The sequence below is a fragment of the Andrographis paniculata genome, unplaced genomic scaffold, assembly GCF_009805555.1.
Source record: "Andrographis paniculata isolate CXL003 unplaced genomic scaffold, ASM980555v1 Contig69END, whole genome shotgun sequence".
NCBI classification, from domain to species: Eukaryota; Viridiplantae; Streptophyta; class Magnoliopsida; order Lamiales; family Acanthaceae; genus Andrographis; species Andrographis paniculata.
Genome location: NW_026137605.1, coordinates 3,141,854 through 3,154,836, shown reverse-complemented (window position 1 = coordinate 3,154,836; position 12,983 = coordinate 3,141,854). Strand labels below are relative to the sequence as shown.

At 32.9% G+C, this 12,983-nt stretch overlaps 2 protein-coding genes across 2 annotated transcripts; one reads left to right on the top strand and one right to left on the bottom strand.

The window, feature by feature from the left end:
• Positions 1–339: 339 nt before the first annotated feature.
• LOC127263402 (amino acid transporter AVT1A-like) lies at positions 340–4,705 on the bottom strand. The gene is made up of 12 exons (XM_051292410.1): positions 4,111–4,705; positions 3,253–3,557; positions 2,949–3,163; positions 2,713–2,736; positions 2,442–2,622; positions 2,135–2,354; positions 1,913–2,048; positions 1,795–1,814; positions 1,541–1,686; positions 1,409–1,452; positions 1,255–1,317; positions 340–676 (listed from the first exon to the last, which is right to left on the bottom strand). The coding sequence occupies exons 1-12, from the start codon at positions 4,287–4,289 to the stop codon at positions 584–586; spliced, it is 1,626 nt and encodes a 541-aa protein (XP_051148367.1). The 5' UTR covers positions 4,290–4,705; the 3' UTR covers positions 340–583.
• A 6,879-nt stretch (positions 4,706–11,584) lies between these two features.
• On the top strand, positions 11,585–12,534 carry LOC127263623 (uncharacterized). Its single transcript, XM_051292734.1, has 2 exons — positions 11,585–11,926; positions 12,028–12,534. Exons 1-2 carry the CDS (start codon positions 11,585–11,587, stop codon positions 12,532–12,534), a joined length of 849 nt encoding a protein of 282 aa, XP_051148691.1.
• The last annotated feature ends 449 nt before the right edge of the window (positions 12,535–12,983 follow it).

Below are 12,983 nucleotides of genomic sequence, written 5' to 3'. Positions count from 1 at the left end.
TAATTTCAAGCAAAATAACATATTTTGTTTTATATTATTAGAAAACATTTGTTATTTGATAGTTTTGCATGTGTTGAATGAATGATTTGTCCCTCAGTATGTAACTCCTAGCGAATCCCATCTATTGATTGTACAGAAATAAAACATATCGAACTATGTTGGTGTTAGAATTATGTCTTTCCACGCTCAAACGATCCCAAATGACTTACAAATCCCACATCGAAAGAGAGCCGACCTCAACGCCTCCAAGTCCACTTGTCACACAGTTTCGCCTAGTGTAACTTGATTTGTCAGACCTAATTTGCAGAGTATTACATTCGGCCGACGGTTTACCCAGTGCGCACTTTCGGATAACGGATAAATAAATAAATAAATAAATATAGCAAGAACTCTTAATGAAAAATACATCATGAAATAATAGGTGACATACCTCCAAGAATCAAATAACAACATACGAATCCAAGATGCTACAATAAAAATAATGTGGTGTGTTCGTTTCTTTCTGGGTTTCAATAACTCACCTCACCAGTCAATGCTCTTTTAGATTCCAATCGTAATAATAATCGATAAAGTTAATTAGTGTTTAGTACTTTCGAAAGAGATCCAAGACTGAGCTGTAAATTCCCAGCACGGCGCTCACCGTGCCCAACGCCACAATTCCGATGCTCAGTGAAGTCTGCGAGAGAAGCAACAGATCAATCAGCCAAATATTCCTTCAATAACAATGGACAAAGCAAATGATAACGCAAGGAAAGAGTTAAAAATGGTGGTTCAAGTTCAAGTATCGTGTCAATGTTCGTGAACAACAATCGTGTGTTGCGTGTGCCTAAGAGAATAATGTCATACTCGAGAAAGCTCAACAAGGCACAGCTTGTTAATCATAGCAAATGAATTTCAACTATAAAAAAGTACTTAAAATTAATCAAGCCAAATAAGCTCAATTCGATACGACAAACAATCATCTTAGATTGGCTCAATTAACTATATTGTGTTTCATGACCAATGTTGGAAGCATATAAGGTTATGTTCATATTAAGGCAGACATATTTGCACATTTAGAGATGTCATATGAGCTGCTCAAAAACTCAGCTCATTCATTAAAAGAAAAAAAAAAATTTTAAGCAAACGACGAATGCATTGTCTAAACACAAGGCCACATATAGCTTCATTCCAATATTTGTTGCTATGTGAGTGCACATGTTATTGTTGTGTTGGGGTGGGGTGGGGTATTCAGAGAGTTGTCGAGCTTATTACCTGCACTGGGGTGGCATTCTTGCCGATAATTCTCAGGAAGCATAATGCCGGCATTATTACAGCCTGTGAATATTTATGCGCAAAACTTGTCAAGCGAACCATGAAGAAAAAATGCAGACACAAAAATAGGTAACCACGAGGAAGATTTAGGTACCATGAGAATACTGAAGAGAGAACCAATTAGCGACATCAAAAGTCCTGCAACAAAAAAGTTGCCGAGTCAAAGTAACAGAAAGATCATAAGTTCAGACAAGATGCTACTATGGCATGTAAGATAACAACCCACCAAAAAATGGAATGACGAATGCAACAAGGACAGAAGAAGCAACAAGTGCTACCCGAATGAGAACAAAACATGAGTAATTGTTAGCCAAGTGAGAAGGCAACAACTCTTCCAAACTTCTGGCGAGAGGATTCATCAACAACGAATATGTACTTAGAGTTAAGGAAAATATGAGGATAAAAGGGAACAACACTATATGTTATATCATTACATGTAGATATGACGTAAAGGAGTTTAGTAAATCGATAGAAGGATATTTGGTGAGCGGGTTGATGATCTGCAAAAGAGACAAGCAAGAACTTACTACACTTCAAAAAAACGAACAGAGCCAATGTTCGAAAAAGCTAAAGCTACGGATATAGAATCAGGACTTACTGTTGTCCATATCGCAACTTGAGAACCAATGGTATTTGGGGGTAAATTTAGAGTAATTTGGGACTTTGTATCATCGCCAAACATGAGGATGCCCATAATTGCAGCACCACCGTAAAGGGAGACACATATAAGGAAACTGCAATACAACAAAAAGACAAATGCAATGTCCTGCACCATCAAAGATCAGTTTTAATAGCTTGTTAAAGATCATGGTTCTATTACCTTGCTACTAGAGCCTTGGGAAATTGTCTTTTATCAGCCATCGACTGATAAATGTTTGGAAATACAGAGTGGCCTGAGTAGCAGTAGCCATAGACGCCGAGGGCAAAAGGTATGCCTTCCAATTTTACTACCTTAGCACTGTGATGAAATCCAACTCCGCCAATGGTGCCAACATAGAGTATACAAAGAACTATCAATACTGTTGTAATGACACCACTCGCTGCAACAAAAGCACAACCATCATTCAAGATTAGGCAATTGAAAAAGAACAAGAGCGGAAGCTAATAAGCGAAGTTGTTTAGGACACCTGAGAGGTAAGAAATCAGGCGCAAATCTTTTAACAAGCACGTTGGTAAAATGATGATCGCAACGAGAATTGCAAACAAATGATTGGAATCCAATTCAAAGCCAAACATATTGAGTGATGTTCCAGGAAATATAGTAGAAAGGTTGTCCCCTTCCAAGTTGATATATTCCACACAAGAGCACTGTATTAATCACAGGTATCAAAAGCCCGGCTACGTAATAAAAAAATATGGCAAAGAAATCTACAGATACAGGTTTAGAAGCTTGCTTACATATAGTTCTGAGTATAATATGATCTGCCAAAGAAAAACGGAAGAAAATCATGATAATGTCACACGAAAAGGCTAAAACTCTGCAAGATAGTATTTATACAGCAAAATGATATGTTTCTTTTTGTTTGTTAGTTGATTCATTCAATATCCGAATCATTTCATATGATAAGTGCAGAATATTTCAACAAAAGAATTGTATGATTTTTTATGTAGGAATATAACTTCGATCGACTTACAGAAATTAAAAAGCGTCCCCATTTCCCAAATGCTGCTTCTCCCATATCAGGAAACGTCATTATCCCTTGGGTGCTTTCGAAACAGCGAATCATAAGGGTTGCAGTGTAACAACAGACCAAACCAAACATAATAAGAACAAGCAAGCTTATCCAACCACCCTGTTTCAATGTATATGGCATGGAAAGAAGTCCAACACCAGCCATAACATTAACACCTGCATTGTTCAGGAAGATGGAGATGAGAAAGACAAGAACAGTAGGGAGAACAAGAAAAAACTAAAACGCTTCATTATATATAGCTCACCATTGAATATAGTCTGGACTAAGTTACAGCCATAGCTTAGCGGCAATTCTCCAGTTATCTGCTTACGTATATTACTCCTATTAGACATTGTCGACAGTGTCCTCATTCTATCAAACTCTTCTCGCCAATGCCCTTTCTTAATGTCACTGCTAAGCAAGGGTACCCTTCCAGATACTTCCGAGAAATTTTGGCTGTTAAATATTGAACCGAGCCTTGAACCAAAGATAGAGCCACCCATGCCTGATACGGGGATAATCGACCCAAAGTTTGGTGCCGCAGCTATTGATAAATAATCAGTAGTCTCTCTGGAAATTAACCAAGATGTCAGCATCAAGTGTCACAAGAAATGGATCCTCTGAAACCACTTCACTAGAAACTTCCAAGAATTCAAGAACAAAGCACTTGAAATTAAACATTATGCAACATTGCAAAAGCATACATAATCTAATCTTAGAAAGACTGTTGTTTTCAAAACATTAAGAAAGTGTAAGTGCCAAAGCAATCATTAGATCCGAAACTGTGTCTTTACTTCATAGTTCATGTTGGTTTCTAAAGATATGAGATGTACTTATAAGTATCTATGGATGCAGAGTTAATTGGTTTCTGAAACATTCTCTCTCTATATATAGTGCTGATTTTAGTTGAATCTAACACTTTGCAAGAACACTGTCGTAAGAATGAGCAGTGTATAAACAATGAGAATCACGAATACATCAGATCAAACTCACATTTGCATAAACATTGATACAAGTCAAAGTCTAAGGAAAAACTAAGCAGATTTGGATAAACATTCCGATCGAGATCAACTTTCCGAAACCCTAATTTGACCCCTAATTTCAAAATCCATTCGATCCGTACCTGAAGCTCTGCGGCCATTGCTGCGAAACGGAGGAAGAAAATCTCGAAACTCCGGCGCCGTCATTGTCGACGGAGCCGGTGCCATCATCGTCTTCTTCTTCGTCGATTCCACTCCCCTCGTCATCGGACTCGCCGTCCTCCAGATCGAGATCCTCCGCGTCCCGCTTCTCCGTCGCCATCTCTGGTCCCCTAATCAATCAATCAATCGGACACGTAGCAAATAAACAACAAACTGAAATCCCCTCCCCCGCTTGGCCCCGCTTTAATTAAATATCGAGCAGCTCTTTTGCAGTCCTTGAGATACGGAAGTAAAATCAATCAATGGATCAATCACATGGAGGCTGGCTGACGCCCGAGCTGCATGCATCTAACACGTCGTCTGGGGAGTACGCATCTCAACTATTCTTAATTGTGCTCCCTCTCTCTCATAATTGGAATGTAATGCGACAGATAGAGAGAGAGAATCGGCGACGATGAGGGTTCCCTTATTCCTTGGGGCGTGGATTAGTCGACAGGTGTCGGAGAGCGGGAAGAGACAAGCACAGTGGTGGTGACGAAGATCATACTCAAAAAGACAAAACCTGCTGAATGCTTCCAATGTAAGCGGATCCCATTTCGTCACTGTCGTTCCCGATTTTGCACTTTCCTCCCTCAACAATCTATTAATTTCTTTGCACTACCAGCCTTTAAAACAAATACTCCTACACATATGGATATTTGAAATCATCATAAATATATATACATATAATACAATTATTGTAATTTCAGTAAAAATAAACTTACCCAATCTGCAAATATATATATATATATATATATGTGGATTGGACACGGATTTTAATTTGTATAAGTTAAAGAGTATATAATATTTTTTCCTTTCCTAGAAAATAATAATAATAATAATAATAATAAATAACATAAATTTGATGGACTAAGAGTATTACATTATCTCCTATATATCATATTCAAACAATTATCTAATTCAAAATTAAATTTCAAAATCAAACAGATTATCTGTTGACATAAAAACATTCATGAAAGTATTTATCTTTGTACTTTGCTATTTTGTTAAAAATTTATAATTTTATATTTTTTTACTTTAAACAAGCAACGAAAAATGACAATATAAATTTTATTAGTGATACGATATTTAATATAATATTTCCTTCACACGCCTTTAAGTATCACATTTACCTTTTGCGTCATTGTACTTAACATTAAAAATATCATTTTATTTATATAAATTTTTGTACAAATGTCATTCTATTAGTATTATGAGACACTGATGGAACTATTTTTGCAATTTTTTCTTAATTTGTATTATATTTTGATATAATAATTAATATTCAAATATCAACTTGCAAAAAGTAAACGAGACTTTTAGAGCCGGACAAAGGTAAAAATATTTAATTACTTAATAATAGTGAGTTATAATATTACTTTTTTTTTATCTTTTTATATAATTAATAATATTGATAATTTAATATATATGATAAAAACTTTAGTAAATAAAAAAAATGTTTATTTATTCATTAATATAATTTTTTTTTTGATCGGATATTCATTAATATAAATTAATTTTATAAGATGTAGATTTTTAAATGTAGAGAAAAATATATATATATATATATATCGCCGTGTTTTTTTAACACTATTTTTCAATTGCGATTCAAAAAAAATAATAAAAAAAATATAATATTTTATATAAAAGTCAAAATACTCTTTATAAAAAGTCAAAACATTACAAAAAAATTAAAAAATCAAATATTCAATTCAAAATAATATATTTTATATTTTTGACACAATTCTTACTACTACACATCAAAATTGATTTCATCCAAAAAAAACGCTGCTTGAACGGATCAATTTATCTTTTGAAAGTGAGATAGAAAAAAAGAGATTTTGATAAATGAATTTGAATGATTCACCTTATGTATAATATTACTTATATATAGTTATATTTGTTAATATATTTTAATTTAGTAATTTTTATCCAAATTAAAAAAATATCAATTATTATAAGATAGACAAAAGATAATACTAATAATAATCATAATTTGTCAAATAATATGTCATTGGAGGAATACTACTCAAAAAACTATGTTAAAAATAATCAAAATAAAAATAAAATGACATAAGTGGTATATATGTAACACGAATTATATATATTATTAATTAAAAATTCTATAATAAATTTTATACTATAATATAATTTGTTATACTTTCCCCTGCCTATAACAACAGTAATATGTTTTTTATTTTAGTAATTTGAAATATTTTTATTTTAGTAAATTTAATAGTTTTAAATGTATTTAATAAATATAAATCAATTTAGTTAAATTTTTTATATTTTTATTATTAAAAATTCATTTATTTTTATCTCTTCTAATAAATAAATATTTTTATTTATATATAAAATTCTTTATTTTATTTTAAAAATTAGTTTTATTTAATCATAAATACATATTTTTTTATTTATTTGTATTGTATAAACTTTGATTCTTTATACAATGATATTTTATAGTATATTTTATTTGTATAGTATTTAAAATATTTAAATACATATTTTAATTTTTAAATTATATATATTAATTTTTATTTTAAAAAATAATAAAATAATATTATAATCTAATATAATTAATTTATTATTTTAAATACGGTATTGGTAACCAAATGCGTCGTCTGTATGTTTCCGGACGGAAGAAGTATTTATTATAAAAAAATATTTTCCCCACCCAGAATAAATGATGTAGGAATAATAAATAAGTCAAATGCATAGTGACGGTGAATGAAGAAGATCGTGATGGGAGTAGGTGCAGCAGATGACATATGACATGACGTATATATTATGGACGACACAATTATGCTACGGTGTTTTTGTTTGGGGGATTGAATTTTAAATTTATTATTCATTTTATTTTTTTTTAAAAAATATTAAATTAAACACTTATTTTTTATTTTTTATATTATACTAAAAATTAATTTTATATTCAAAACATCACATCAACACCTATTTATATCACATCATACAACTATTCAAATTCAAAATTTTTACTATTCATATTCCAACTCAAAATCCAAAGCCCAAACAAACACACCCATAATCTTTTATTATTATTATTATTATTATTATTATTATTTAATATATTTATTTATAAAGACATGCTATTAGGGTGGTGGAAGTGGAATACAACTCATCATCGTGTGCTCTCTCTACAATCTTCCAATATGGTTCCGTTTATATATGATATAAGAATATAACCTTACTGTATTTAATATATGGTATAAGAATATAACCTTAATGTATTTAAGATGATTGTGATGATTTTGGGTATGTGACACTTGAAAATATAACCAGGGTGTGTTTGTTTGAAAGGATTTTGGTGGATTTTTAATATTTATCCCAATTTTTTCCTCCAAAAATATGAAATCAAACACCTATTTTTTATTTTTTATATTATACTAAAAATCAATTTTACATTTAAAACATCACATCAATCCCTATTTATATCACATCATACAACTATTCAAATTCAAAATTTTTACTGTTCAAATTCCAACTCAAAATCCAAACTCCCAAACAAACACACCCTAAAATGTATTTAATATGATTGTATTTAATATGATTGTGATGATTTTGGGTTTGTGATTGTTGGAGGCTCAGAACATTCAACCCGACTCGTTTATTCTAAACTCGGATTTGGTACCCGCGATTCAACCCATTTGTGTTGAGACTTGATGGCTGCTGTTGAATTTAGGGATTTTATATGGGCCGGTGGATTTGATTACTAGTATGATATCTATATGTTGGTTCTCCTCCTGAACTCGGTTGAGCTCATTCTCATCCTGCGACTTTCTCTCTTTAAAATCTCTAACCTTCCGACTACGCTTTCAATCGATCTTCCTTGGGTGTTCTCTGGTGATCTGTCCGGCGAATCTGAAGCTCCGATTGCTAGCTTCGATATTCAGTCTGTGTTGAGGCTGTTCTTCGGTTTGGTTTCTCGATCTTTGCCTTCTTTAATGTTCGTGGTGTATTTGCCAGTCCATGATGAGATTTGGCTTAGATTGATAAAGTTTCCGTAGATTGCGATTCGATTAGCGTGTTTTTGCGTTTCTGTGGATGTCCTATGTGGTTTGGGTCGAGGTTGAGTGTTCGTGTTGGTTTCGGTTGATATATTTGAATAAAACTGAGTTTGAACTCTTTTGATTTCGAAATATATAAAAAATTATTTAGTTTTCTTTTAATTTCCACACGATTATGTGTGAATAACAAGTTAAAGAATATACATAACAATCATATTTTAGAGGCAAGATGAAAAATTTATTTTAAAATCTTATGTTGTTAAGAGTTTTAAAATAATATAATATTTAAATAAAAATAAATATTTAGTATAATATTTTTTAAAGAAATTACAATGACAATTAAAGTTACTTGAAAATAAATGTGTCCTAACTTTTTAATATTGTGTTCCTTTATATAATTTCATAAATTTTTACTATTTATGAAAAAATTTGTCTTAAAAACTATTACATGAATAATTTATTTTTCATTTATTATATTATATTAAAAATTAATTGTGCATTCAAAATATAATATTAATATCCATTTAAATCATATCATATACTCCCTCCATCCACCTCTAAACGTCATACTTACTTTTTGCATCATTGTACTTACATTAAAAATATCTTTACATTTGTATAATTTTTTTTTTTTACAAATGTCTTTCTATTAGTATTATAAGACAGTGATGAGAGTATTTTTGTAATTTTTTCTTAATTTGTACTATATTTTGATATAATAATTAATATCCAAATATCAACACGCAAAAAGTAAATAAGATCCTTAAAATCGAATAGAGGTAGTAATTATTTAAATCTAATATTTTTACTATTTTATCACACAGCAAAATCAAATCCTCCAAACAAACACACCTTCAAAGAAAATGTTAAAAAGATTTGAAGGAGAAAATAAATCTATAAAGATGGTCTGGAAAGGTGCAGAAAGTTTAAAGAAAATGTTAAAAAGATTTGGAGGAGAAAATAAATCTGTAAATATGATCTGGAAAGGTGTAGTGCTTTCTGCTTCTTCTTTTTTTAAATAAAAAAAAAAAAAAACGGCTGAAATATATCTACTCTGAGAGTAGCTCAAAGTATATGATTACGACGGTCAACTTAATTATACTGAGAATATTGTGTAGCAATTATGATTGGCAATATAATTGCTGAAATTATTATTATTATTCGGGTAAATTATATAACATTCTTTGAATTTTAGTAAAAATATACAAAATTTTATGTATTTATTTATTGCGTAAATTCAGTTATATTAATGTAAAGTTTGAATGAAATATTCTCCTTGGTTTTGATGTTTGGTTCTAAATAAATGTTAAAATTACACAAATTTTATACAAAAAAAAAAAAATTATTTAAGATATTTTGGGGTTTTATTTGTATAAAATTGATGTAATTTAGGTATTAAGAACCAAAGATCAGTTTTGGACAAAAATGGTAATTTCGTACAAAGTTTACATTAACACAAAAAAGTTTCAAGTAATAAATAAAATATAGAGTGTTTTGTGTATATTTACTAAAATACAAAAGTGTTATATAATATAGTCTTATTATTGTTGTTGTTGTTGACGGCCAACTTTATAAATTACTCTATTCATTCCATATGAAATTTTCAGTTTTTTTTTTATTTTTTTATTTTTAAAAATATGATTATACATTTTAATTATATTTAAATTTTACTCTAATTTATAAATTTTTTTATCTTAATTATATTATTTTGTTATCATAATTTTACGGGGTGTATTCATTTAGGATTTCGTGTAAGATTTTGACATACTTTTGAAATATGAATATATTCAATCCAAATTTTTAAAAATCCTTTGAAATATGGAGGTCAATCTATATTTTTTTTAAAAAAAAATTAAAAATCTGAATGTATTTAATCTAAATTATTTAAAAATCTTTTAAAATTCTGATATTCAACAATTTATAAATTTTAAAAGTACGTAGATTTTAATGAAAATTATGAAAAATTTGTATTATATACAATCTTTCCTAATGAGCTGAAATTTTAATCAATCTTTGAAATTATATTATTATTATTATTATTATTATTATTATTATTATTATCATCGGTGTATAAGTATTACATATTATTATTATTATCATCATTAGTATATAAGTCTATTCAATCAATTTAATTTATTTTTAATCTCAGATAGCCTGGTACCCGGCTCATCCATAGGAGATGGTCTAGCACCGGCCAACTCCGGGGGTATTAGATCCTCCCCATACCCTAGGAGACAAGGGGTCACTCATCCTCAAATTACTTTAGAGGAAACACGTTTAACTCTAGAGTTCTTTCAGTAAGGCTTCCGAAAAAGAATATACACATTATTGACATGAGTAGTCTATTCCATCCATTTAACATATATTCAATCTTGGATGGCCTGTCACCGGCTCATCCATGGGAGTTTCTTAGCATTGGCCCAACTATAGGGGTATTACATCATCTTAACAAAATCAAGTGGAATCTAGATGGCTTCTCGGAGTACCTCTTCTACCCACACAATTGTGTTGTCTTTTCTAAAGATCTACTTCCCTCTCGTGTTGGACTTACCGGAGTACCGTGAAAAAAGTGATGTCACCATCAATTTTCGTCAATATGTTAACATCGATAGCTTCCGTCAGACTTCTCACTCGATTTTTGCATATTTTATTTGTTCTCGCTATAATTTTTATTTTGTGAAAGTAACACTGATTTTTGTTTCAATTTTGGTGTAGGTTTCATTATCTTTAGTTTCAATACATGGGAACTTTGATTAACGTTGTTAAGGTATATCAAAGTATATTGTTTTGAACATGAGGTTTAAGGTGAAAATCATTATGAGTGTCTTAACATGTTGGATTTTGGTAATGTTTTACTGTTCCGTTTTGAGACAAAATCCAACAGAAAAATCCTATAAGTCGTATTGATGAGGCTATTCTCACGTAGACTGGAAAGGCTGCCAGATTCCTCTGCAAGAGCAGTTCTTCCCTCGTGAATATTAATTCCCCCACCTAATTTCCAATCTTCACCCTATAATTAACCATTGCATGTGTCGATTTGAGATCTTGGGGACGACGGAGATGGCACAACCGGGGAAGGAGTTTCGCTGTTACCGTCTGGTTTTTCCGATTTCCCGGCGCGTTTCTGGGAAGTTTTCCGCGAGACGCCGTGCAACCACCGTTTGCGACTACAGACCAAGTACAAATCCCTTCGCCGTCGATTTTCTGGTTTAGCCGTCAGATCTGTGTTTGTGAGGTTAATTTCTGGTTAAATTTCATATGGAGTTTAACAAAAGCGGAAGGTTAGTTATTACTACGTACCCGCGCAGTCGTTCCACATTAACATGGTTAATTTACTCTATCCCTTACATTTTCCATCCGAAGTCTTTGTTATTGGTGTCCTTCGTACCAGAGAATGTCTCGTGGGAGTCGCAGTAGTCAGCCTACAAATGTTGTCCGGGCAAATTGGACATACGAGCAGGAGGAGACCTTCATGCACACCCTATGGGAGCAATTTCAGGCCGAAAACCTTGCCGGCACGAACTTTGCACCCCCTATATGGACTATGATAAGGGCGGAGTTCATCCTACAAACTAATACACCTTACTTGATAGCCCAACTACAGGAGAAGCTAAGAAGGACTAAGGATGCATACAACAAGCTGAAGAAGCTTGTTGTCCATACAACGGGCCTAGGGTGGGATGCAAGCACTGGGTTGGTCGCAGCTGATGAGGAGCGTAAAGTCGATTGGATTAGGGTAATGAATTTACAATACACATTCCATTCCGGGTTTCTTACAATTTCCACCTTTTCCAATCTGACCCATGTAAGTTGGATTAATATCCAGCAAAACCCTAGGTTCCGCCATCTCCTGACCAAACCATTTGCCCATTTGGAGTACTGTCACGAGATGTTTGGCAAACAGCCACGGGGGGAGAGGGAACTGTAATTCCTGGGTTTGAGAGTGCTATGAACGGTCCGAGTGTTGCTGGTACCAATGATGTTGGAGGGAGGAGCTGGCGAGGACGTCGTACAAGTGAATCAGATTTTGCAATGGGCTTTGCTGGCATTGGTTCCGCAGATATTGGGTCGCCCTCAATAGGGGCCGGACTATCGCGTCGCCCGGTGCGACACCGGGGGACCTCTTCGCAAACTGAGGAGCTGCGGCAGGTTCTTAGCGAGGAGATGGCTGTTATCGTAGATAGGGTGCAAGAGAACACACGATCCATTGTTAGTAGGCGGGAGGAGACTGTGCAGCTTGCAAGGGAGGCGCTAAATGCCCTGACTGACGTCCCTGGCCGAGCCATTAGTACGGCTCGTACGCATCTCCTAGTACCTGAAGTTCACGAGTTTTTCTTGCACTAGACGCCTGAGGGACACCGTAATTGGGTTATGGAATTCGCCCCAGGGCTTCCCACTACTCGGGAATGATTGATTTTTGGTTACGTGTGTGTTAGTGCTACAATTTACGTACTTGGATGTGTCCCTGTTAACAACCCGTTACGTTCATTTTCAAAGTTGCAACGTATTGGGACGGATATTTGTCTGTAGGTGCTGCAACATTAGGTTGTACGATGTGGTCTGTAAGACCCCGACACGTTTTCCCCACTATGTGCTATGTGTCGAGACGGGTCTATGAATCTAACTCCGAACTAGTGAAATTTGTTGTTACTTTGTATCGTTGTTCCGTTTGTTTACCTGATTTGGGCAGCGTCAATAAAATATGTGTTCTCGTTCTGGTCAATGCGAGTACCTACTATCCTAAGTATTTCCCACGGCCGGGTTTACGTGCAGGAATGTCTTCGAGTAGTAAT

Excerpts from the sequence above, each read along its gene's own strand:
- LOC127263402 (XM_051292410.1), bottom strand. The coding sequence starts at position 4,289 with ATGGCGACGGAGAAGCGGGACGCGGAGGATCTCGATCTGGAGGACGGC. Across the intron at positions 2,049-2,134 it reads CCCAAGGCTCTAGTAGCAAG|TTTCCTTATATGTGTCTCCC; the intron begins GTAATAGAACCA and ends GTTGTATTGCAG. Across the intron at positions 1,318-1,408 it reads CTCTCTTCAGTATTCTCATG|GCTGTAATAATGCCGGCATT; the intron begins GTACCTAAATCT and ends AAATATTCACAG.
- LOC127263623 (XM_051292734.1), top strand. The coding sequence starts at position 11,585 with ATGTCTCGTGGGAGTCGCAGTAGTCAGCCTACAAATGTTGTCCGGGCA. Across the intron at positions 11,927-12,027 it reads GTAAAGTCGATTGGATTAGG|GTTCCGCCATCTCCTGACCA; the intron begins GTAATGAATTTA and ends GCAAAACCCTAG.